Source organism: Hippocampus bargibanti, linkage group LG19 (assembly GCF_051943395.1).
Source record: "Hippocampus bargibanti isolate YZ-2025 linkage group LG19, ASM5194339v1, whole genome shotgun sequence".
Classification (NCBI taxonomy): domain Eukaryota; kingdom Metazoa; phylum Chordata; class Actinopteri; order Syngnathiformes; family Syngnathidae; genus Hippocampus; species Hippocampus bargibanti.
The window spans coordinates 3,700,001-3,723,943 of NC_142752.1; the positions used below are offsets into that span (position 1 = coordinate 3,700,001).

Sequence of the window (23,943 nt, forward strand, 5' to 3'; positions counted from 1 at the left end):
GCTCGTCGCTATTGCGTACGACATTCCCCTTTGGAGTTTTTTTGCATGTGCGGCGAGTAGGATGAGCATCATTGATTCAGTGTTGTATGGGCGCTTTTGGAGCCACATGCCAAGTCATTTCATGGCTGAGTGGTAAGGATGCTTCGCCGGCAGGTGGCTGACAGAACCGGCAACCTAAACTGACCTTGGTGGTAGTGATAACTGCTGCTAAACGGGTATGCGTAAACACACACACACACATTATCTCTATCCTCTATTATCAAGTCAATCTTCTACGTTCTATTGCTCCTCAAAGATGGTTGAAAGAGGAGACGCAGAGACAGACTGTCCATATTTATCAGGACATGATTCAACGAATATAGAGTACTGCAATCGATTATATTCAGGTTACTGCAATCTAGTCCATTTTGAACATTTTCAGGCGGGTATCGATTATGAGATTTGGCGCTACCCCTGCAGATATAGAAACACCGTTATCAATAATAAAACATTTTTTTTATAAACCTTATCGATGACGCCCAACACCCTGTAAGCGGCAAGATCATCGGAAAGACTGGGCTGGCTCTCTCCACTGATGGACGCGCAGCACTGCGACCCCATTATCTGTAACCCAAACAGTGATTCAGGGAGATGCAAAAATAAATATAGATAAACAAATAAACAATTACATAAATAAACAACTAAATAAAATAATTAATAAATACACACAAATAAATATAATCATACATACACACACACACACACATATATATATATACAGTAAAGTCTCGTTATATCGATATCGGATATATCGATAGTCCCGGTTATATTGATACTATTTCTATGCACGCACGGAGAAAATTACATGCAAACAGGGTCGGATATATCGATAGTCCCGGTTATATCGATATTTTTTTCGGACTCCCTTGAATATCGATATAACGAGACTTTACATATATATATACATATATACATATATATATATATATATATATATATATATATATATATATATATATATATATATATATATATATATATACACACACACATATATATATATACACATATATACACACACAAATAAATACATAATAAAATAAATATGCAAAAATTTAAATACATAAAAATACATACATAAGAATTTCTAAATACATAGACAAATAAACAAACAAACACACAAATAAATGAATAAATAAATAAATACGTAAAAATACATACATAAAAATAAATAAATAGAGCACAGACAAAAACACACACAAAAACAAATAAATACACAAATATATAAATAAATGAATGAATAAATAGATTAATAAGTTGATAAATACATACAAATAAATAAATAAAAATAAATACATACATACAAATAAATACACTAACCTAAATAAATAGATCGATCTATAAATAAATAACCAACTAAATAAATACATAAATTAATAAATAAAATGAATACATACAAATAAAAAATACATACAAATAAAAAAACACAAAAGACACACATATATATATATATATATATATATATATATATATATATATATATATATACATACATAAATGAATGAGTAAATAGATGAATACATTGATAAATACAAATAAATATATAAAAAGAAATAAATACATACATAAAAATAAATACAAAAAAAAACACACACCTAAGTAAATAGATCAAACTATAAAGAAATAAACAAATAAATAAATGGATGAATAAATAAAATAAATACATAAAAAATAAAAATAAAAAACCATAAAAATAAAAAAAAACAAAAATAAACACACAAAATAAATAAATAAATAAATAAATAAATAAATAAATACGGCTCACCAACGTCTGGGTAGAGCCTTGGCCCATTTTGCTGCCAAGATGCTGACTTGATATTTGCTCGGCTCGAATCAGGTACTCGGCAGTCTTCTTCTTCACTGCCTCTCGCCGCGTGGGGTTGGGTTCACCTGTGGTGCCATGTTCCTTCGCTTACAAGATGTTTTGAACATTGTAACAGAAGCCAAAAGTCGAGCACTCTGACCTTGAACACCTTGCAGGAGCAAATCCACTCCGCTGCGGTAGAAGGAGAACGCCGCTGGGTAGTCGTGATCCTTTTCCTTCAGTGTAGCAACCCGGATAAGTTCGCCGGCTTTGTCCAAGTAGTCCGTCTTCAGCTTCTCCTTGAGGCTGCCGGATTTCTTGGAAAATATCGACCCACGGCCAGGACGGTTGACCTTTGGCTTGGAGGCCAAGGAACCAGGAGAGGGCGGGTTGCAATGATCCTTAGCTGAAGGCAAACGAGGACTGCTGCTGCTGCTGCTGTTGTTGTTGCTGCTAATGCTGGCGGCGCCCCCGTGTGGTTGCTTCGGGGAAGTGCAGCCAAAGGCCATGCCATCATCATCAAGCTCAGCTAGGGAGTCTGCGTCTACAGCCAGGGAGACCAGGTCACTGCTCTCACTAGACGGCCCTGAGAAAAAAAAAACACGTGGATGGAAGAAAAATACAGTTACTTGAGAATAAATAGCAGCTCTAATTTGATCAATGTAAATTTCTCCACTGTGAGACTAATAAAGGCAAATCCAATCCAATCAATGACAAGAATAACTCATATCTACCTCCATACTCTGATGCGATTGTCCAATCGTCTGTACAACTGAGGCGTCTTTGAACTGGAGAACAAATACAAATGTCAGCAATAGGGTAGGTAAAACTAGCTTTTCTGCGTTCGTTTAATTTAATAAAAGTAGTACATTGGCGCCATCTTGTGGCACATCCGTACCAAGAAACTGTGTTAAAGTGATTGGGAGGAGATTTAATAATAATAATAATAATAATACATTTCATTTATAAGCGCCTTTCAAAAGTCTCAAGGACACTTTATAGTCACAGGATATTTATTTATTTATTTATTTATTTGGGTGAGCAGCGGCAGCCACACGCGCCAGCGTTCACTCAACTCATTTACATGTCCGAGTTTTTCGTAGCACTGAGCTAACTCAATAGCATCCTGCTTATGACATCTGCATAGCGCAAAAATAAATAAATAAATAAATAAAGGAACAAACACGCTTATAACGAACCTCCCATTTGTTTGGCTACTGTTATTTCCTTAAAAAAAAAAAAAAAAAAACACTTAAAAGAGATTTACTTGGGAAGAATTATAAATACGATGACTTACCATCCGAACTCGAGTCCGATAAAGTGTCAGCCAGGAATTCAGAAAAGGGCTCGGATGGTCCGATGAGCTCCGAGCTGTCGTGGACTTCACCGCCCTGGACAACGCATGTCAAAAATGGTGCTTTTGGATTGTGAACCTGAGTGGATTTATTGTCCAAATGGCTCACCTTGAAGAACTCTTGGATGTGCTGGCTGCTGTAGAGAGCGGGAATGTTGGCAGAGAACTGCAGAAGATCCTCCAAGCACTGTCTCCTCTCTTCAATCACGGAGTCATCGAAGCGACCTGAATCCAACACACACTGAATCAAGCCAACAATCACGGCTTTGTCTACTGTTTCGGTATGTTGATATATTTGTTCTTACAATAATAATAATAATAATAATATATTTCATTTCTAAGCGCCTTTCAAAACTCTCAAGGTCACTTTACAGTTACAGGATAAAGTTTTTCTGTGGGTGAGCAGCGGCAGCCACATGCGCCAACGTTCACTCAACCCTGAAGCAACTCAAATAGATAAAAAGCTAGCTAGCTAATGGATAGCAAATAAATAGCTAAGAGATAGCCAGATAGCCAACAGCTAGCCAGTTTACAGCCAGTCAGCTAGACAGCTAATAGCTAGCTGGCTAGCTAGCTAATGGATAGCAAATAAAAAGCGAATAGATAGCCAACAGCTAGCCAGTTTACAGCCAGCCAGCTAATAGCTATCCAGCTAGCTACTGGATAGCGAACAAATAGCTTATAGATAGCCTACGTGGTAACGATTTAAGAAGTCTGTTGTAAGCACGATTGATGGGCATTGTGTTTTCCTGTTATTATTTTCATCAATTATACCAATACTAAAACACACCAAAAGAACATACCCTTATTATCAAGTCATGAAATTAGATAAATAAAGCCACAATTACAAGAATAAACATGTACATTTGTAGTACAAGAACAAGAATCAAGAGTACTACTGAAAAGACTAAATTTTAGCACCAAATACTATACAAGAAAGCAAAACAAACAAGGTTTACTCTTCTTATTACTTTCTAAGTCATTCGGCTTATATCAAAATGTTTTGACATCAGAAAGCCAAGATAAAAGCCATTAAAAATGTAAAAGGGGCAAATTACTTTGTCAATTTTGCATTTACCGTAAATAATAATGCACGGATTCGTAAGTGAGCTCGGTCCAAACGTACTTACCAAACACTTTGGCCTTGGCAAATGGAGGAAACAGCTCCGATTGGCTACAAAGCTTCTTGTGCAGATGCCATAGGTTGTGGTGAAGTTTCCGAAAGTCGCTGTACCTCTTCCAAACCGTTATCTAGATATTTAGAGACAGACGGCACAACAGGGTGGTGTGTATCAAAAAAAATAAAAGACCTAAAGTCGAGCTCCGAGAGTCCAGTTGCTATTTTCACGATCGTTCGCTCCCCTGTTGAAATTATCCTTTCTACAAGACTTGCAGGCAGTAATTGGCATCATGCTGAATGCATTAGCATTGCTTCCGAGGAAATGTGAATTGCAAAGGGGCTATCTTTTTTTTAAAAAGTCTCAATTCTTCAAAAGAAATGCGTCTCAGGGAATAATAGTGCAACCAAATAAATAATGAGTCATTTCTACACAAATGATAACAATTATTTATGTTTTTACCTCTTGGACGTCCTCTGGGTTCTTCCGAGAAATGATCTGTGGGAAAACAGAAAGGAGTCAGGATTATAATCCAATTGTCCTTGTGACCTTTGACACAAAAGTGAGCAGCCGGGGTAACAATGGGTCCATTATTTACTGATAACGAGGGACAAGAGGGGGACATCGCCAACGCATTTTAAAGTAGTGAAGAATAAATAAAGATGATCAACTCTATCGGTCGGTTCAATCAGTCCTCATTTTGTTGTGGTTGGATAAATAACGTTTAGGTTAATTATCAAATTGGATTCCATCTGTGTTTCATCGCTACGCAGATTTCGTACGTCGGAATTTCGATTTACGTAAACAATCAATGGCGTTTTAACATCTTGTGTACGTAGCCGTAGTTTTGAGAATGGTCTTTCCTTGGTATTCCCAACACGCGACTACGCAATTTCGCAATATTAAACATTATGTATGTATAAAGTCGATCAAGACATTCAGACAAATGAAGTATATGCCCATGGTGCTAATTATATAATCCAAACACGATTATACTCTTTCAGTGTAGTATTACTTGTGTTTCCCATAGAATCACTTCGCTACGCATTTTACGTTGATTATGGGTCCGATTCATTTACGGTTGTGTGGAACAATGATTTAGTGATTGCATAACTAAAAAAAAAAAAAAACAGAGGTTTTAAGAAGGGAAATAACCAGATATATACAAATAAAAATAACCACCAGTAGTCATATGCTGTCGTTGACATCAAGCGTTTGCATCATATTCGCTCGACTAGCTTAGCTTGAGCTAACATTGTTAGTGTCACGGCTGTCTCTTGTGCAATAACTACTCACCCGTGCAGTCACTTTATATAGCGTGTAGCCTTTCCGGTGCTTGGTGGGTTCCGTGACGGTATAAAAACGTGCAAAATCCTCACTGTCCCGCTGTGATATCATTATGCTAACAACATTGCCGAAAGCTAGCAGCCGGCTAAGCTGTATAGCTGTATTGTACTTCCATTCAATTTTACAACGACAGCGAAAAATCCAGTAGGAGTGAGACGTCCTACTCTGAGCAAAATCTATGACGCACTGACTTCCAGTATGTGTGAGAGCACAAGATAGCTCCATCTCACTTACATTTTTCCACTCACACATTCAAACTTCACAACAAGGCACTCTAAAACAGCCCCGTTAGTGGTCCATCATTGGCTGTCACGTCTGACTTTCAACAAACAAACATACAAATATCAGGACAGTTTAATGCCACAGGATACCTCCACAAATGTTGTCATACATAGTTGTCAGTCTGCGCGTTTCCAGCATCTTCAAACATGTACAGTATGATTTTTTTAAACACATATCTGAATTCACTTCACTTGATATGATCATATTGGTCCTATGTAATATTTAATTCGCCGTGATCAAAAGACAATACAAAAAATCATTAATCTACCCGTGAGCACCATGAATACTATAGTCCGATTAATAACTATGACAATATTTGAAAATACAATGCATTTCCTTATCACCGTGAACTACCAAAAAACACACATTGCATTTAAATGGATATCCTCAAATAGAATATTATTGTGATTTGTTGCTAAATAGAGAGGACATCTTCAAGAAGAAGCCATCCAAATGAGAAACACCAGCATTGACACTTGATTCCAAATTCCAGATGTGCATTTGTTTGCCGCATTGCCAGTATGCTCACAGCGGTGAGTTGGCGATTCCATCATATCCCACACATGACCGTAAGGGCTCACGTGGAACTGGCTCTGTCAGAAAAGCAGAAAAGAGAGCACTTGAACATACCGGGTTACATGAAAAGCAAACTATTTGCTCACATTTTTAAATTACGTCAAGTCACGCAATTGAGAATCACGAATAAAAATGCAAATATATCATCTGACAATATAATGGTGGATTTTGTATGTATTTTCGCTCTGTTTATTTTAGTTTAGCATGTTATTATGAAAATTACATTAGTGCAAGTTTCCTTACTCGTCTCTTGTCATTTTAACATAAACAGAAAGCATCCCTAGGTGCACTTACATCATTCGTGAACACAATCTGAATTTGCGACAAATTCTTCACCGCATTCTCATACTCTATAATTTCCTTTTGGTTTGAAACGGAGCCTCCTAGTGGCAACCTGTAAAGAATTCACAGCAACGATTAGACTTTCATGCCTCCGGGGGAGGTCGTGGGGAGGGCAAAAAATGGCGTCGCGAACTCTCACTGGTAGTTCACGTTTGACATATTGGGCTGGCTGATACATGTTACAATCTTGATTTTGGGGTAGAAGAGCAGGAAGGCCAGGCACATCTCATCAGTGGTTGCCAAGCCCATCTGGGAAAAGGCAGAATTCCTTCAGAAAATGTGCGTGTTATAATTGTCCTTTTTTATATTTTTAGTTACTTTTACCTGTGTAGCCCCAGTCCTATCAGAAGTACTATAGGAGCACTCCACCACAATATCATCTCCCTGCAGCACATAAAAAGTCTTTATTTAAAGGACAACCGACATCACATTTTTGTTTCCTAACTGACATCAGAAAAACGTTTTATAGCATCTAAAATACCCAAAACACGCAGTATGATATTTTTATTCAAATGCAAAACACCAATAAAAATGACTTAAAGTGTCCAAAATCTGCAAAAAATTGAGCTGCGAATTGGGCATTTTCATAAAGTCCCGCCCAAAGTTCGTGACGGCACGCCAAGACGTCTTGCATTGCTGGAAAATCAAAACAATGGCTTCAAATTCGGAGAATATGCTTTCTTGTTACACATCTAGTTATGAATATGACTCAAATAGTTCTGAAGAGGAAAGCATACATGTTTGCAATCGATTAAGGAATCTATTCCGTGTCATTTTGAGGTATCTGGGGGAGGAAATGTAGCGAAAAGTGGCAGAAAATGGCGACCAACCTCCTGTGAGGAATTAATCAGCCCGTTTCCACAGGCTGATAAATTCCTTATATGGAGCTTGGTCGCCCTCTTCTGGCTCTTTTTGGTGCAACATGACGTTTTCAGACCAAACAAGCACAGCAAAATGCATTGACGTGATGGAAGGACTGCTACAATGTGTCCTTTTTTTTCGGTCAGGGGCGTTCCTTCAGTGACGTCACGTACGGACTCGTCACCAACTCAAAAACAAGACTTCCGGAATATTCAGCGCGAGTCTTAAAACGTAAAATATAGCTATATGCGGTGGAATCTTTGTAAAATACGCCCAGTAGAAGTCATTTGAAGCCATTTTACAAATTATGGACACAACTTCTAAATTTTTCAGAAAAGCGGTACAAAATGGATGGATTTTTTTTTTCCAAGATGGGGGCCTAATAGTGTTTGTATGAACTCCAAGATGGCGCGCGAGTAGGCAGCCATCAGCAAATGCTCTCACGAGTATTGTTTTTGTTTTGTTTTTTGTCTTGAGGAACCCGCGAGGAGCGTCAGCGCAGTGCCGATGCATATGTGGAACTGCCGCAGCTTGGAATTGAAGCGGATTTACTTTACTTGAAGTTTCATGTAATGTCATCTCTACAAGCAAGCAAAGCTCACCGGCTCGATGGTCTTAACACTTCCCAATCTGGTAATCTCTTGCAGGTTGAAGTCATAATTCAGATTCATCGCGAGAAATCCTAATTGCTCTCCATTTCTATCCTCAGGGATACAAAAGACGTCATCATCAACATCATCCAAAACCAAATCTCACTTTTCTTACCTGAAATGTCCCACTCGGATCTCTCTCCCAGCTGTATGAGTGTGCATCATGACAGCAAAAACTTGCAAATCCGGCACAGGATTGACATTCTGGATAGATGGAAATGTAGTTAGAAAATTCCACTACAGGACAGTCGCATGATAAAACAACATACCTGAGAAAAGAGACTGGTGTTACACACGCCATAAGTGCGGAATTTTGTCGCCCGAGGGGGAATATCGTAGTCGATATGATAGGACGGTGTCACGCCCGTGGTTAAGATCCCGACATCATGCGGACGCAGTTGGTCTGTGTAGTGCAGCTTTAGACCTGAGCTGTCAATCCTGCCTGTGATAGACAGAAAACAGTCAATGAAACCAGTTTTAGGCATCAAGTACACCCCCCGGCTGAATGTACCTGATTCATTGTTTACATTACTGTAATGGATCTCCAGCCTGTAGAACGCAACGTCGTCCCCACCTCCGATGGGAATACCCATGTTTTCCGGTAGCTCAAAGATCTGCGGTGGCCATTTTTTTTGTAATCAACAATCAATCAACACCCAATGGTGCAAATCAATGGAGAAAAATTGACATCGTGAACACCCGACCTGGCTTCCCACAGCCCAAGCGCCAACAATGGCATAGCAGTGGTCCCCCGAGTGACCTTGGCCGCATTCGCCATCGTAGGCGGTCGTCACGTATGACGGGCAGCTGTAGAGTAGCATGTGGTGGACAAGATCACGGTTCTCAATCATCGGCTCAAACTGAAATTAAAAACAAAGTGAATTAACGTGTTATTTTTGTTGTTTTAAACATTTTTCAAAATCATTTTGTCAAATTCAATTTTGATGGATGTAAAGAAGTTCAAGTGTACTTCATACTTCAACAATAAAAGTTGAAATTATTGAATTTGAAGACCTAGTACCAATAATTACAACATGATAAAAAACATTCACAATAAATAACATCTAATACAATAATGCGATTTTTTTTTAAACAACAGTTAACGAATGCCATAGAATATGGGAATATACGGAATGGCCGCAGCTTGGAATTGAAGCGGATTTACATGTGAGACAATCTCTTTTCCTCAATGGATGCTACAGCTTCGTATTTGCTTTCAACATTTAGTTTGTAGCAGATGTGCACATTTCACCATGACATCCCTGATCCACTGGTGAAAAGGATGCATTGATCCTCTCCTCTCTCTCATCTAAAACTGCTTCATATAACAAAGGGGTGCAGAAAACGCTTAAGATTGAACGACTGTATCGTTGTGTTGTCATATTACAGGTAACATCCGACTTACGACTGAGTTCCGTTCCGACCAAATGGTCGTAAGTCAAAATGGTCGTAAGTCGAAATCCATTCAAAATGTTGACTAGAGACTCGGAGGCTAAATGACTCGCAACCACCCCCCCACCTTCTGGTGCAATCACGCGGTCGATTGCTGTGCGAGAGTGAGATGCTGGCTGGCTGGCCAAAATTGTCGTACACGTTGTCGGCCTGTTAGCGTGTTGCAGTGCAGGGCGTAGAATAAAAACTTTCAAAATGGAGGTTGTGGTTGTAAGTATGGTTGGTCGTAAGTTTAGCTGGTCGTAAGTCGGATGTTATCTGTATTTGTTTTTTTTTTTTTGGGGGGGGGGTTTCTTTTGACTTCAAGATAGCGCCGCGAGAATGGCTGCCTTTACAGCAGCTCCTATATTTTGTTTTTTTCTACTTCTTTCTTTCCTTTCCTTTTACTCAACAAATGATGATGGATTCAAAATATTAATATTAAAGGAGTGACCTGAATTATGTGATGTTTGGTGATGAAAGTTGGAAACTTCATGACCCTGCAGTGGTAATAAGTGTCCTGCGGAGGGATGGTAACCTGTAAAAAAATAACAAAACCAATAATAATAATAATTAATATCCATATGAATAATCGTTTTCTTTTTTTGTTGCAAAAAGCATGATATTATTCCTACATTTTCCATTGTCGCACTGATGTAGTATCCTTTTGCCGCAACAGTCCTGGCGACATAATTCAGTAGGTTGATTTCTTTGGAACCGACAAGAGAGGCATGGAACCCGATCTCATCCGTCATTCCATAAGCATATATCAGCTTGATGGGTTGGTCCTTGCAAATTTCACACAGAGACGTGAAGGCATCAACGCAAATTGCAAAAAAAAACAATTGTCTTTGTAAGACAACGTTGTGAGAGAACAGTAAATAACCATGCATGTAAGCTTTTCTTCACCCAAAACCGGATTGGATTACGTACATTTAAAAGAGAACAAACAGTGTTGCTATGACGCTAGCTCATGTCGCACTGGATGAATTCATGTCATCTTATGGAAGCATTCAGTCGATAGCAACAAGAGAAGACCCAGAAACTGAGGTGAGATGAAACTTGAGCTCCACAATGGACAATATGTCCTCAACACAATAGAATGAAATTGCTAAATCCCTGAAGTGAAAGCTCCATGGTGGGAAACAACAAACAACATGGATTGTTAGCAAAAACGTGCTTTTGGCACTCATGACAGGAAATGACTAAAAATGTATATTTATACTTAATAAACGGGCATCTTCATAGTGCAAAAGTCGTGGGCTTTGGCCTTCCATGTTCTTCTCGCGTCTGGGTGAGTATTCTACGGGTACTCCGGTGACCTCCCACATTCCAAAAATATGCATCGCAGGCTGATTGAACACTCTAAATCACTGGTGGTCACGTAAAGCGCCATGATCATCTATCAAGCTAGCGAGCTAGCTAGCTAGCTCTCTTTCTATTCAGATAGCGAGCTCTTACATCACTGGTGTCAAATCTGGCCCTTTATTTGGCCCATGAAAGCAAATCAAACTTGTGAAATTTCATGCTCATCTATTGTTCACTAGTTAGCGAGCTAGCTAGAGATCGACCTTACTAAAGAGCGAGCTAGCTAGCTCTCTTTCTATTCATCTAGCTCACAGATGTCAAAGTCAAGGTCCGGGGGCTAAATTTGGCCCGCCACATGATTTTATTCGGCCCGCGAAAGCGAATGAAGCATGTTAAGGGCCATGATGCTTGCTAAAGTCTGAACCAAAATTTGAAATTGTTCTATGTAAACCACAATAACAGTCATTATTTTCGATTTCTAATTTTAAAACTACAGTAAAGTCTCGCTATATCGATATTCTCGGGAGTCGTAAAAAATATCGATATAACCGGACTATCGATATATCCGATCCTGCGGCATGTAAATTTTCTCCTTGCGTTCATAGAAATAGTATCGTAATAAGCAGTACTATCGATATAACCAATATCGATATAACGAGACTTCACTGTAGTTATTCACTAATTTGTTTTGCGCTCTATTTATAATATGTTAAGGGGATTAAAAATTCTAAAGGATTTCTCAAATTCAAAATGGACCCCGAGAGGAAACCGTAATTACAATTTGGCCCCGCGGCAAAAAATGACTTTGACACCATTGCTCTAAATCACAGGTGTCAAAGTCAAGGCCCGCGGGCCAAATCCGGCCAAATCGAACTTGTTAAATTCCATGATGATTCCTAAAATCTGAGCCAAAATTTCATATTTTTGGATGTCAACCACAATAAAAGTCATTATTCTTGACTTCAGATTTGAAAACGAGTTATTCATTAATTTGCTGTGTGCCCTATATGTAATATTTGAAGGGATTTAAACATTCTAATGGGTTCCCCAAATTCATAACGGCCCTCGAGAGGAAACCATAACTACAATGTGGCCCGTGGCAAAAAATGACTTTGACACCCCTGCTCTAAACCCACTCAATGTAAGTAGTTGGAAGACACAAAATAGAATTCAGAGTCCTACATACAGTGATGGGGAGATCTTGGTGGTCACAAGTGTGCATGGCCCTAGAAAAGGTCATGAGAGTTTGCCCGTTGGTCTCATTGAGGGCCAGCAACGTGTAGCTTTGCTCCTGATCCTCAATGGGGTAGGTGTTTGCTGTGGAATAATAATCCTACAGGGAGGACAAAAAAATCTCACAGTGGATAACAAACATGGCTGTCATTTTAATCCAGTGACTTACTTTAAAATAGTTTCCGTCGGGACCGACTCCCCCCATGACGAAATCGGCCCCTATCATGTCTCCGTTGGGACTGAAGCCGAAACCGATCCAACCGGTGGTGTTGACGACGAATTTGAACGTGATGTCCCCCTGCTGGTTATCGAATCCCCACTTGATGCAGACCATGTGGTCATTGTCCAGGTAGTCCATGAAGGGCAGGTTTGGATCTGATGATTGGGCTGCTCGGGTCCAGATCAGGCACAGGAGGGGAAGGAGAGCGAGCATGATGAACCGCAGAGAACCGAGTGCTTTGGACTGAGCCCAAAAATACTATTCTGGCCTTTTGACACACCTGCATTGCTAGATGAACCCACGTGATATGTCTCCTCCCAATAACGTAAACGACACCTTTGGCCAACTCCCTCATCATCATCCCAGCCGTCATCTATCATTTCTAGAGTCAATGGATTGAAATATGAGGAGCTCGAGAGAGATTGGTTGATAAAAAAAAAAAAAAAGAAAAAAATACATGTTTAAAAAAAAGCAGGGATGTTTGTTGTTCGAGGTTAGCAAGTGAGTCCGACCACCCCCGCTGCCATGTTCTATGGCCCCTGCTTTATTCCGATTTTCTTCTTCAATCCAGTGATTATCAAACATTTAATCGTTAAAATAGCAGAGTTATCATATTTCTTTTCAAAAGACAAAGATAGATCTTTTGAACTGTCACTGAACTACAGTAAAGTCTCGTTATATCGATATCGGATATATCGATAGTCCCGGTTATATCGATACTATTTCTATGCACGCACGGAGAAAATTACATGCAAACAGGGTTGGATATATCGATAGTCCCGGTTATATCGATATTTTTTCGGACTCCCTTGAATATCGATATAACGAGACTTTACTGTATTTTATTTGAACCAAACACATTTGTTTTTTTTTTAGTTGCAGCACAACCAAAACATGATGGTCGTTTTTTTGGGGCTAAAAATGCATTACTATACATGGTCGTTTTTTGGCTAAAAATGCCATACTAAACATGGTCGTTTTTTTTCGGCTAAAAATGCCTTACTATACATAGTCGTTTTTTTTGGGGGGGGGGGGGGGCTAAAAAATGCCTTATTACACATTGTTGTTTTTTTTCGGCTGAAAATGCCTTACTATACATGGTCGTTTTTTTTGGCTAAAAATGCCTTACTATATATGGTCATTTTTTGAGGCTATAAATACCTTACTATACATGGCTGTTTTTTGGGGCTAAAATGCCTTACTATACATGGTTGTTTTTTTGGCTAAAAATGCCTTACTATAGTATACATGGTCGTTTTTTTTTTGGCAAAAAATGCCTTACTATAGTATACATGGTCGTTTTTTCAGCTAAAAACGCCTTACTATACATGGTCATTTTTTGGGGCTAAAAATGCCTTACTATACATGGTCGTTTTTGTGGCTAAAATGCCTTACTATAGTATACATGGTCGTTTTTTCAGCTAAAAATGCCTTACTATACATGTTGGGTTTTTTTGGGCTAAAAACGCCTTACTATACATGTTTTTTTTTTTCGGGCTAAAAACGCCTTACTATTGTAACGCCTTTTCCGAGGCATGTCAGACTAATAATAGTACATCTGCTGCCGCTCTACTATGAGTGTGCGTGACCGAAAAATAGAATAATAAAGCGCCGTATCACGTTTGGCAATCGGACCCCCCCCCCCCCCCCTGAAACCACGCCAGGCAACACTATTTTCCCATAGTGTCAACCACCACACACACAACAGCACCACATACAAAATAGAATACTCACAAGCACTCGGCCAAAATCCGCTTCCACTTCGTGATGAAAGCCCAACGGTTGCCACCACCTGGGTTATTGCCAGTGACGGACAGGCCCAATTACCCAATCAGGGCACCTGAAAATTGACCCAGGGGCTACACTGTACAGTATATACATGGTCCTTTTTTTCCAGGCTTTAGGACTATTTATGAAGCAAACAAAAGAGAGTAATAAAACAAAACAAACAGCCCAGTTTGTGACTTATAACATTTGTCTTCTATTTATTTACATACTCAACAATATAAAAGTATCAGGACAAGCTCTGAAAAGGGTCAATGACAATTCATGTGGCTTCCGTTTGAGGAAAGTCATTTGGCTCTTTGGTTACCACGTCAGCCACATGAGAAGTTCAGGTTACAAAAAAAAAAAAAAACATTCATGAGCTTGTTTGGAATAGAACCTTATTTTGGACAAAACGCACCGCAAAAAAAATGAAGACAACAGGACAACTATGCATAGTGCAAAATGTACAATGGAACAGATTTATGAGCCGACTGGAACGGAGACAACTGAGTGTGATTTTGGAAAGTCAATGTCAACTTTCTTACCAAACCGTCAGGTCCAGATAGCATGCGTAGATTTTAAACCAGATACAGTGATACCTCAGCGTACGAACTTAATTGGTTCCCAGAAAGTGTGTGTAAGGTGAAAAGTGTGTCTTCCAAACATGAATGTCCCTTAGGAAACCATTAAAATGATAATAATCCGTTTCCAGGTCCCCATAAAACATAATTTTATACTAAATAAGCCTTAAAAACGACACAAAATATACCTTATTTTATAGCTAACAAATGTGCTATTGTATTGTAATTAAAGAAATAAACTGTACTATATAATAAAGTCGTTTTATTGACCTTTGTGATGGTCATTGATATCCGAGTGAAGTTGCCGCGCTTTCTCGGTGATATTACCCTCACTCACACTATCCCCTGCTAGCTGCTTCTCGTTAATCCAAATCAACGGAAGTTTTTCAACCTCTTCTATTGCCTGAGACCGTTGCTTAGACAACACATAAACCAACTTAGCCAGACGTAGCAATGATCGACTTAGCATACTGGTACTGGGATGCTAAGTCACACCGACGCACACTTCGTTGGTGTTTTTCGATGCTCTCCTTCTTCCGCTCGACCGTAATTTTCTTTTGTGTCCTCTTTGGCTGAACACTAGCGTGTGGTGGGGTCTTTTTCGGTCCCCCCAAAAAAAAAAAAAAAAAAAAAAAGCAAACCACTCGATAACAAACCACGTCTGCACTGAGCGCACTGTGTGGGTGTGGAAAAGTAGTCCGGCAGCCACGGTGGCGCTGTTTGGTTGTGTGGTTTGGTGTTCTTCCGCCGAGAACTAGCGCTCTGTGTGTTTCACGAAAACTAGTTCGTATGCCAAGATTATATTCTCGTGAATTTAACGTTCGTAAGGTGAAAAGTTCGTTAGCTAAAGCGTTCGTAAGCCGAGGTATCAATGTCGGTTTGTTTGTAAACAGGTCAAAAATTGATATCAGCACCCATTTGATGAACAGTTGCTACCCCAAGAAAAACGTGTATGACGACGAATTGTTCCTTGTGTTTGACGGAAGGATGTCAGTGACTTTCCAAACGCACTCCAATTTGCACTGGAGAAAGTAAAGTAAAAAAACAGGAAGAGAATAACCAAAAAGAAGACCCGCAAAAGCTCAGGCCACGTTTGGTTCAAGTGCGGCGATCTCAACAGGGGTCCTTAACTCCCGCTGTCGTCCGATAAAGTGCCGTTGGCGTCGGCGTACTCGCCGTCTCGCTCGCAGATGACCGTCATGGGGCTGCTGAGGATCCGACATCGGGCGTTGTACTTACTGCTGGCGGCCGAAGGGGGCGTCCGCGAGCGCCCGTACTTGAAGGCGCAGGACGCGGGCGGCGACAGCGCCAGCGCCTCGTAGCGGCCCCATTCCTCCGCCGCCCGTTTCCCTCGGGCCGGTGAGGCGCGGGGGCTGTGGGGCGGCGAGTCGGAGCGAGTGCGCTGGGAGCGGGGGTCCGTGGAGCGCAGCACCTCGGCGGCGGACATGCGGAAGCTGCTCTCCGAGCGGCTGCCCTTTTTCAAGAGGAGAGCCTTGAAGGTGTCGCTGCTGGTGGAGGATTTGCGCAGGTGGCGCTGGATGGAGCCCGACGGGCGAGACGACGGCGAGGGGGGCGTCGCGGGGAGTAACGGCGAGTGGATCCCCGGCCGGGACTTGTCCTCTTCAGACTCTTTGCGACCCAGGACCTTTCGCTTAGATCTGTGGAGAAGTTATGTTTTTTTTCTTCCATGGTCATTTCTTTTCTCAGCAAAAAACGCCTTACCATATACATAGTCATTTTTTTCAGGTCAAAAAAGCCTTACTAGATAGGGTGTGTTTTTTTTGGGGGGTTAAAAACGCCTTCCTAAAAATGGTCGTTTTTTTTCCAGGTCAAAAATGCCTTACTATACATGGTTGTTTTTTCCGGGCTAAAAATGCCTTACTACATTTTCATTTTTTTCAGATTAAAACGCTTTACTATATATGATCCTTGTTTTGGGCTAAAGACGCCTTTCTGTACATGGTGGATTTTTCTGCTAAAAACGCCTTACTATACATGGTATTTTTTTTCGGGCAAAAAATGCCTTACTATACATGGTGTTTTTTTAAGGCTAAAAATGCCTTACTACATGGTCATTTTTTTCAGATTAAAACGCTTTACTATATTGATCCTTGTTTTGGGCTAAAGACGCCTTTCTGTACATGGTGGATTTTTCTGCTAAAAACGCCTTACTATACATGGTATTTTTTTTCGGGCAAAAAATGCCTTACTATACATGGTGTTTTTTTAAGCGAAAAACGCCTTCCGAAAAATGCCTGTTTTTTCCAGGTCAAAAATGCCTTACTATACATGGTTGTTTTTTCCAGGCTAAAAATGCCTTACTACATGGTCATTTTTTTCAGATTAAAATGCTTTACTATATATGATCCTTGTTTTGGGCTAAAGACGCCTTTCTGTACATGGTGGATTTTTCTGCTAAAAATGCCTTACTATACATGGTTGTGTTTTTCCGGCTAAAAACATCTTCCTTGGTCATTTTTTCGGGTCAAAAATGCCTTACTATACATGCTGTTTTTTTTAAGCGAAAAACGCCTTCTGAAAAATGCCTGTTTTTTCCAGGTCAAAAACATCTTACTATACATGGTTGATTTTTTCGAGCTAAAAATGCCTTCCTACGCATGGTGTTTTTTTGGCTAAAACGCCTTACTATACTTGGTCATTTTTTTCAGGTCAAAAATGCCTTACTATAGTATACATGGTAGTTTTTTTCGGGTCAAAAACACCTTATGACACATGGTTGTTTTTTTGGGCGAAAAATGCCTTCCTATACATGGTTGTTTTTTTTGGGCTAAAAACGCCTTACTATATGTACATGTTTGATTTTTTTCGGGCGAAAAAACACCTTACTGTACATGGTCGTTTTTTTCAACTAGAAACGCCTGACTATATTTGGTCATTTTTTGGTGGGTCAAAAATGCCTTGGTCCTTTTTTATCGGGCTAAAAAGGCCTTACTATACTTGGTCTTTTTTTCCTTCGGGCTAAAAATGCCTTACTACATGATCATTTTTTTCAGGTTAAAAACGGCTTACGATACATGGTAATTTTTTTTGGTCTAAAAATGCGTTACTATGCATGGTAGTGTTTGTGAGGGGGATAAAAATGGCTTACTATAAATGGTCGTTTTATTGGGCTAAAAATGCCTTACTATAATTCATTTTTTTTCTCCAGGCTAAAAATGGCTTACTCTCTGTTTGCCGTGTAGCTTTGCCGCTTATATTGCCACAGAACAATTTTTGATGTATCTTCCCTGTCCTGTCGTGACAAACTTTAAAATCTCAAAGCAGTCAAATCCTTTGCAGAGAAATCAAATTGCAGGCTGTGCGCATAAAAATTAAAGCGGCACACCACATGACAAATTTATATCGCCCACCCCCGCCGCTCCTAACTCCGACTTTGAAGTGCATACACAATGTATGTCAAAGGGAGAGAGACACAAAACAAAAACACACACAAGCTGCCAGTTGTCTCTTTTTTTTGCTTCTCTTGTGGCCTCTAACCCAGATGAAAGCATTAAGCATTGACTCTGACAAACTTGTAAGCCATAAACTCGACATAACTGTTGGGCAGAGGGTGAGTTTAAAAAAAATTGTGTTGATTTAAGGCATCCTTACAGTTAAGACTTTACCATCAAAGTAAACATAAAACAAAAGCAATTACACATACAGCACTGTGTCCAAAAACACAAGCATATATTCTTTATCTTTTGCGAAGAACTATGACCACCAAATTAGATAAGCGCGTCGCGACACAGCAAACCACGACCCCGACAGTGACCTTCCACCCCCCAAAATCGATGAAACGAGTGTCGATTTCTCCGCTCGTACCTGTGTATGGCGGCAAAGAGGTCCTCTGTGGTCCTTGCGGGAGTGGGGGTGACCATTCTCTCTGGTGTCCGGTTAAACGACGGCGAGGGTGACCTCTCGTCCGCGTTGGCGTCAAACACGTCACCTGCCGGACGCAAACACGCATGCCGAGTTACACCCCTGACCGCCGTCCGTTCGCGCGTCGCTCCGTCATTCCCATGAACCCGAGCTTGCCGGCTGTTTCATCCCTCTGCGTTTGCCCCGTCCTCCTTTCCTGCTAGTGATGCCAGGCAGCCCCTCCCCCTTTCCCAAGCGCCACGAAAAGCTTTTTTTCTCTTGGATGCTAAACCCAATCGGTGAGGGAGGGGGTTGTCGGGGGGGATTAAAGAGAGATAGGAAGCGGGACATTAAAAGAGCGGCAGAAAGGCTCAAGCGTCAAGATGATGAACTATTTGATTACAGCAAAACACCAGTCGTAGTCTGAGATTGAAATCGGACACATTGGTCCTGCAGCGGGGGTACTTATTTTTGTAAACAACTCCCTCATGAATCCAACTTCGATGGGGAAAAGGTCCCATGTCTATGTCGAGATGTCGTATGGGAACGCTAAGTCACAAGGGTACGCCGTTTAGGAATGAGCCAGACGTGGAAAATTGATTTGGGACCAGGGATGATCCAATCTTAGCGAGTCGACGACGTAAGGTAGTATAGGGGTGAAAAAGCGAACAAGAGGATGGAAGACGTTGATAAGCAGCCCCCCTCCCCACTCCCCCCACGCTCTACTTCTTAAACCCCCGAAGCTGCCGGCTTACTTTGCTTTGGTGAGGCCATTGAATTTCACGGCTACCCCGCACCCTTCCCCCGATAAATTCGCAGGATTAGACTAAGTGAGTCGAGTGCCATCAGCGTTTCCCAAAAAACGGGTAATCACGTCAAAAGACAAACCTGCGTCGTCCTCCTTGGAGCTGACGGAGTCCGCCGGACTGCTTGCGCCGTCTTCGTCATCGTCCGTGCGGGAATCGCCGTTCTGGATGGGTTCCCGGACCAAGTTGGTGGAGATGTGACACTCCTCCTGGATTTCTGTGGAACTTTGTTCCTCACGGGCTTGAGTCTCATCTTCTGTTGTCTCTTGTTTGTCTCTTGTTGCGTCCGTGTCTTCACACAGAGACGGGATCACATCCTGGGAGCTCATCGGCAGGACAAAACTGAATTTGGGTTTCTTGGCAATGATAGGCGGCTTCTGTTTGATAGGGGAGCAGATGTTGTTCTGCACTGCTTCATCACTGTCTTGTATTCCGTTGCAGGTCTGCTCCTCAGGTGTCCCGCTGATAACGGGACCATTAGGTATGTCATGATCAATACCGCACTCCAAAGACAGCTTCGATATCGTTGACGGAGCAAGATCCTCAGTTTTGCTCTGCTCTTGGAAACGAGACCGTTCCGAGTCCTGATAGCTCTCGGTCTCTTCTTTGCGTCGCACCGAGCGCAGATGAACGCTCTGGAGGGAAAATGGTGTGATGAGGAACATGGGTGACTTTGCGGGACTGCTGGGAGGTGCGGCTTTAGCTGCCGCCATGACGGGAGATGAAGAGACGGGGAAAGAAGCAGGTAGAAGAGGAGGTGGTGGAGGCACCGGGAGGCACACGGGTGGCGGTGGAGGACTAAAGCTACCGTTGGGGGTCATGCCGGGGCGGAACAGCGTTTCCGGTGAGGGCGGCGGTGGAAATTCCAGGGACGTGGAGCAACCGGGGGGCGGGGAATCTACGTTCACGTTGGATGGCGGAGAGGGAGGAAATGGAGGCAGTGAGTCGGAGGGGGTGGTTGAGGTCGCAGAGGCGGGAGGTCCGCAGCTCTTGAGAGAGTCCGAGGTATTGGAGGAGAGGGAAGTTGAAGAAGACGACATGGAAATTGACGAGAGCAAAGAGGATTTTCGCTCGGGGATTTTGGGTCTGGAGCGGCTACCCGAGGGGGAGATGGACCTGATGCCAGATTGGACCGGCGTTCCGGCAGTGGGGGTGTTGGACTGGCTGGAGTAGCCGCTGGAAGGTGAAGTCAGTCTGTGTACCCGTTCTGGGGAGGATGTTTTGGGTTTCACCGCCACCCTTTCCTCCTGAACCGGTGTCGGCGGGCTTTCGTTCCTGTGGCCGTCGTTTCGGTTCTCCTCCCCCGCGTGTGATCCTGTTGACATGTGGTCTGTGGTCAGACCCACGGGGGTCTGTGCTCTCTGGTCACCGTTGTTCCGTGGGTACTCCATGTAGTAACCCCAAGAGTCAGCATAGTCAGATCGTAAGCTGCTGGTGTCGCTGTGGGTGGGAGTCACGTGGCAAAGCGAGTAGGCGTTGGAGACGCCATTGGCGCTCGTGGCTAGCGACGTCGCCGAGCTCCCGGCACTAACGCTACTTTGACTCCGCGGGCGCAGCACCCAAGGGTCGTCATAGTCGCTGCTGGGACTGCGTGAGTGGGACGACGGGGAGGTGCCTTTTCCCTTGGCGGACCTCAGACCCAGTTGGAGACTCTGCTGCAGGGTGGCGATCAGACTTTCGTTGAGTATGCCGTTGTTGGAGTCTTTTGGCCCGCCGATGGCGCTAACACCTCCCAGGGGCTTCTTGGGATCTGGTTTCCTTCGTAGGGAGTCAGTGCGAGTTGGGGGTGGTGGGGGCTTTGTGGATTTTCGCAGGGAAATGCTGCGAGACAGGGAACAATCTCGGTACAAGCTTCCGTACTCCTGACCGGCCATTTCTCGGCACTCGTACATGCTGTGTCTGGTTGCCCGGTTGAGTGTTGGGCCGTTGCCGGGGTTGCGTGAGCGCAGGCCCGAGTCCAGGTGCATAGAGGTGTAATACCCGTCGTTGTCTTGAGAGTAGAGCGAGCTGGAATCGGTGGTGGTCCGGGATGATGCCTCCAGGCTAGTGTACAGTTGGTTGATGGGAACGGAACAGGTGGAGGTCAGAGTCTGATGCGGGACCACCACGTTTTCAGGCGTATCGTAGATCCACCGATCATCTGACTGACGCGAGGGGGGCGTGGTCGCCAAGGTTCTGTGACCGTGTCCTGACTCGTCTGCCAAACGATTACCCTCTCGTGTCACGTGAGTGGCTGGCGAACTGGCCAACGCCGGACAGGTGGAACTGTGGGTGAAAGCAGGGACGAGGGGGTCCACGCGGGAGGCCAGACTAAGAGGTCGGGACGTCTGCGAGAGGGAATGCTTTCCCGGGGTGGTGAGAGCAAGCACTTCAGACGAGTTGGACAGCGTGGCGTTGGGGATGAGCGATGTGGAATAGGCGGCATGCGGAGACACCACGCAGGCCGGACCACTGGTTGACTCGCTGGACTCCGTCCGCCTCACTTCCTGGGACCTTGGTCTGGGCAGGGCGGACGTTCTCGGGGCGTTCCTCATGTGCACCGCCGTGTCGTCCACCTGGAGTTTTCCGATCTGCCTCTGCGGAGCACCGTGATCTTCCGCCTTGATGGGGGTGCTGCTGTAGATGGGGTCCGCGCTGAGGGACACCCTGACACCTTGGCGGGGGAGGCTGTTGAATCGTGACTGGTCCGCGTTCCGCTGACGGGGTAGCATCAGGATGCCGGAGCTATCGCTGCTGCAGATGGATATGCTCCCGGTGGAAGAGGAATTGGAAATGCCGGCCATCTGGGCTGCGATCCCTTGTCCTCTCTGAGCGCGGATTCTCCTCATGGACGGCGGGACCACTTTCACTTCTTCTGTCTGGCAGCTGGAATCTCGGGTGTGGGAGCGCCGGAGCGTTGAGTTGACACTCCCCACCCGGCCCAGTGTGGAGTACTGTCCCGGGATGAACATGGAATGCGGTCGGAGCTCTCCGCTGTGACCTTTTGAAGGAGTCGGGAGAAAAAAAATTAATAAATACATGAAAAGTCTTGAATACAGTAGTTGAGGGATACATTTCAGACCCATCACCAATAGAGATGAATCCAGGATCGAGAAATCCCAAAATACATATTACTCCAGATATCCTGTCGGGAAATTAATTTGATTTACTGCCAATTCCCATGTGTTAATGACGTCCGGTATTAGCTTGTTAACCAGGCCAGGATATGAGAAGAGATGATTTAATAACCCATATCCATTAATTAGTCAACAAACAGTCCCTCTGGTTTCTGGGCCCTCAGCATGTATCTACAGGTACACGGATACACACCACCGGAGTGGTCATACGTGTAGCACAACATGGAGGCAGTACAATTGACATGCGAGGAATCACAACAAATTTCAGGCAATGGATTGAGGGGCGCAAAGTAACGCTCTGGACATTGCTGGAGTTATTACATTAAAGTGCAGCATGGGGGGTGAGGGGCACCGACGGGTCAATTACCGGCGGCATTCAAAGGCTAACAAGGCTCGTGTATCTGTCAGACGCTAATCGCAAAGAGGGATGACTTTCCCCCTTCTTTCCCCTTTAGCGCTACGGGTCAGCTGACTGCGCATACGGGGTTGTGGGGCATAAATCATTATGAAGCATATGACATTCAGATGCACTTTCAGGACACGTGGGGAGGGAGGTATGTGCAGCGGGGGGTTGTAAAATCTTTATTGGGAGAATTACTTGAGGAAATCAAACTGTATGAATACATCTCCAGCGTGTCCCGTGAGGCTTACTCTAAATATGTTTCTTATTTTGCTTTGTGTTGACTATTATGTGAAGCTCTTTGATACGGCTCCAGCTGTTGTGAAAGCGCTATATAAGCCAAAAAGGCTTTCTAATTCTGATTCTGATATGTATGTATTGATTTGTATTTTGGACAGCCATCCTCATTTCAAGTTCAGATAACTCCAGATCCATATAATTTAGGAAATAACTTTTTTTGATGAAAGAAAAGAATCTAAGGTTACTTAACGCTGCATTGAATTTTTGTGTCGTCCTAAAACTCAATATTCTGTGGGTCCTGGAATTCGAGTGACAATGACAAAAACCCTGGCACTGGAGTGGACACATTTTTTGCACATAGTCTAACAGTGAATGAGTTAATGACATTTCAAGTCGAGCACAAGCTGGTGTCAGCTTTTTTACTTGGAAAAAGTTTCTAAAGGCGAAAAAGTAGAGCAAATTCGGATAAAGCTGCAGAAAATGAATTGGCTGCGAAAAAGAGGACACTGTAAGTAAATAATAAGAAAGCACCGGGACTTAATCCAACCCTTTTTATAGAGAGGGGAAGGTGGGTGTTTGTAAAAATGGAGGAGAGGGGGCGGGGGGT

The 23,943-nt window shown here is 42.8% G+C and overlaps 3 protein-coding genes across 8 annotated transcripts in view; all 3 read right to left on the bottom strand.

The window, feature by feature from the left end:
* Window positions 1-5,850, bottom strand: part of rps6kc1 (ribosomal protein S6 kinase B1) — a 21,519-nt gene extending 15,669 nt beyond the window's left edge. The window contains exons 1-9 of the mRNA XM_089022735.1: window positions 5,612-5,850; window positions 4,778-4,813; window positions 4,328-4,448; window positions 3,307-3,422; window positions 3,141-3,234; window positions 2,578-2,631; window positions 2,004-2,429; window positions 1,805-1,929; window positions 505-603 (exon numbers count right to left, since the gene is read on the bottom strand). Coding sequence (XP_088878861.1) covers window positions 505-603; window positions 1,805-1,929; window positions 2,004-2,429; window positions 2,578-2,631; window positions 3,141-3,234; window positions 3,307-3,422; window positions 4,328-4,448; window positions 4,778-4,813; window positions 5,612-5,713 — 1,173 coding nt within the window. The 5' untranslated portion in view covers window positions 5,714-5,850. The remainder of the gene's footprint in view (window positions 1-504; window positions 604-1,804; window positions 1,930-2,003; window positions 2,430-2,577; window positions 2,632-3,140; window positions 3,235-3,306; window positions 3,423-4,327; window positions 4,449-4,777; window positions 4,814-5,611) is intronic.
* A 150-nt stretch (window positions 5,851-6,000) lies between these two features.
* On the bottom strand, window positions 6,001-12,945 carry moxd1l (monooxygenase, DBH-like 1, like). Its single transcript, XM_089022736.1, has 14 exons — window positions 12,846-12,945; window positions 12,515-12,732; window positions 12,299-12,445; window positions 10,440-10,592; window positions 10,259-10,342; window positions 9,078-9,233; window positions 8,885-8,987; window positions 8,643-8,815; window positions 8,489-8,577; window positions 8,326-8,422; window positions 7,187-7,246; window positions 7,002-7,111; window positions 6,815-6,914; window positions 6,001-6,537 (listed from the first exon to the last, which is right to left on the bottom strand). The coding sequence occupies exons 1-14, from the start codon at window positions 12,943-12,945 to the stop codon at window positions 6,379-6,381; spliced, it is 1,749 nt and encodes a 582-aa protein (XP_088878862.1). The 3' UTR covers window positions 6,001-6,378.
* A 2,573-nt stretch (window positions 12,946-15,518) lies between these two features.
* The window catches only part of nhsl1b (NHS-like 1b), a 57,105-nt gene continuing 48,680 nt past the window's right edge, over window positions 15,519-23,943 (bottom strand). For all 6 annotated transcript variants that reach the window (XM_089022050.1, XM_089022051.1, XM_089022054.1 and 3 more), the window contains 3 exons: window positions 19,663-22,560; window positions 18,739-18,862; window positions 15,519-16,571 (listed from right to left, as the gene is read on the bottom strand). In XM_089022050.1, coding sequence (XP_088878176.1) covers window positions 16,040-16,571; window positions 18,739-18,862; window positions 19,663-22,560 — 3,554 coding nt within the window. In that variant the 3' untranslated portion in view covers window positions 15,519-16,039. The remainder of the gene's footprint in view (window positions 16,572-18,738; window positions 18,863-19,662; window positions 22,561-23,943) is intronic.

Coding starts and splice junctions, on each gene's coding strand:
- moxd1l (XM_089022736.1), bottom strand. CDS start 12,945: ATGATAGATGACGGCTGGGATGATGATGAGGGAGTTGGCCAAAGGTGT. Junction 8,816..8,884: donor TAATGTAAACAATGAATCAG/GTACATTCAGCC, acceptor TGTCTATCACAG/GCAGGATTGACAGCTCAGGT. Junction 8,423..8,488: donor ATCCGAGTGGGACATTTCAG/GTAAGAAAAGTG, acceptor CCCTGAGGATAG/AAATGGAGAGCAATTAGGAT.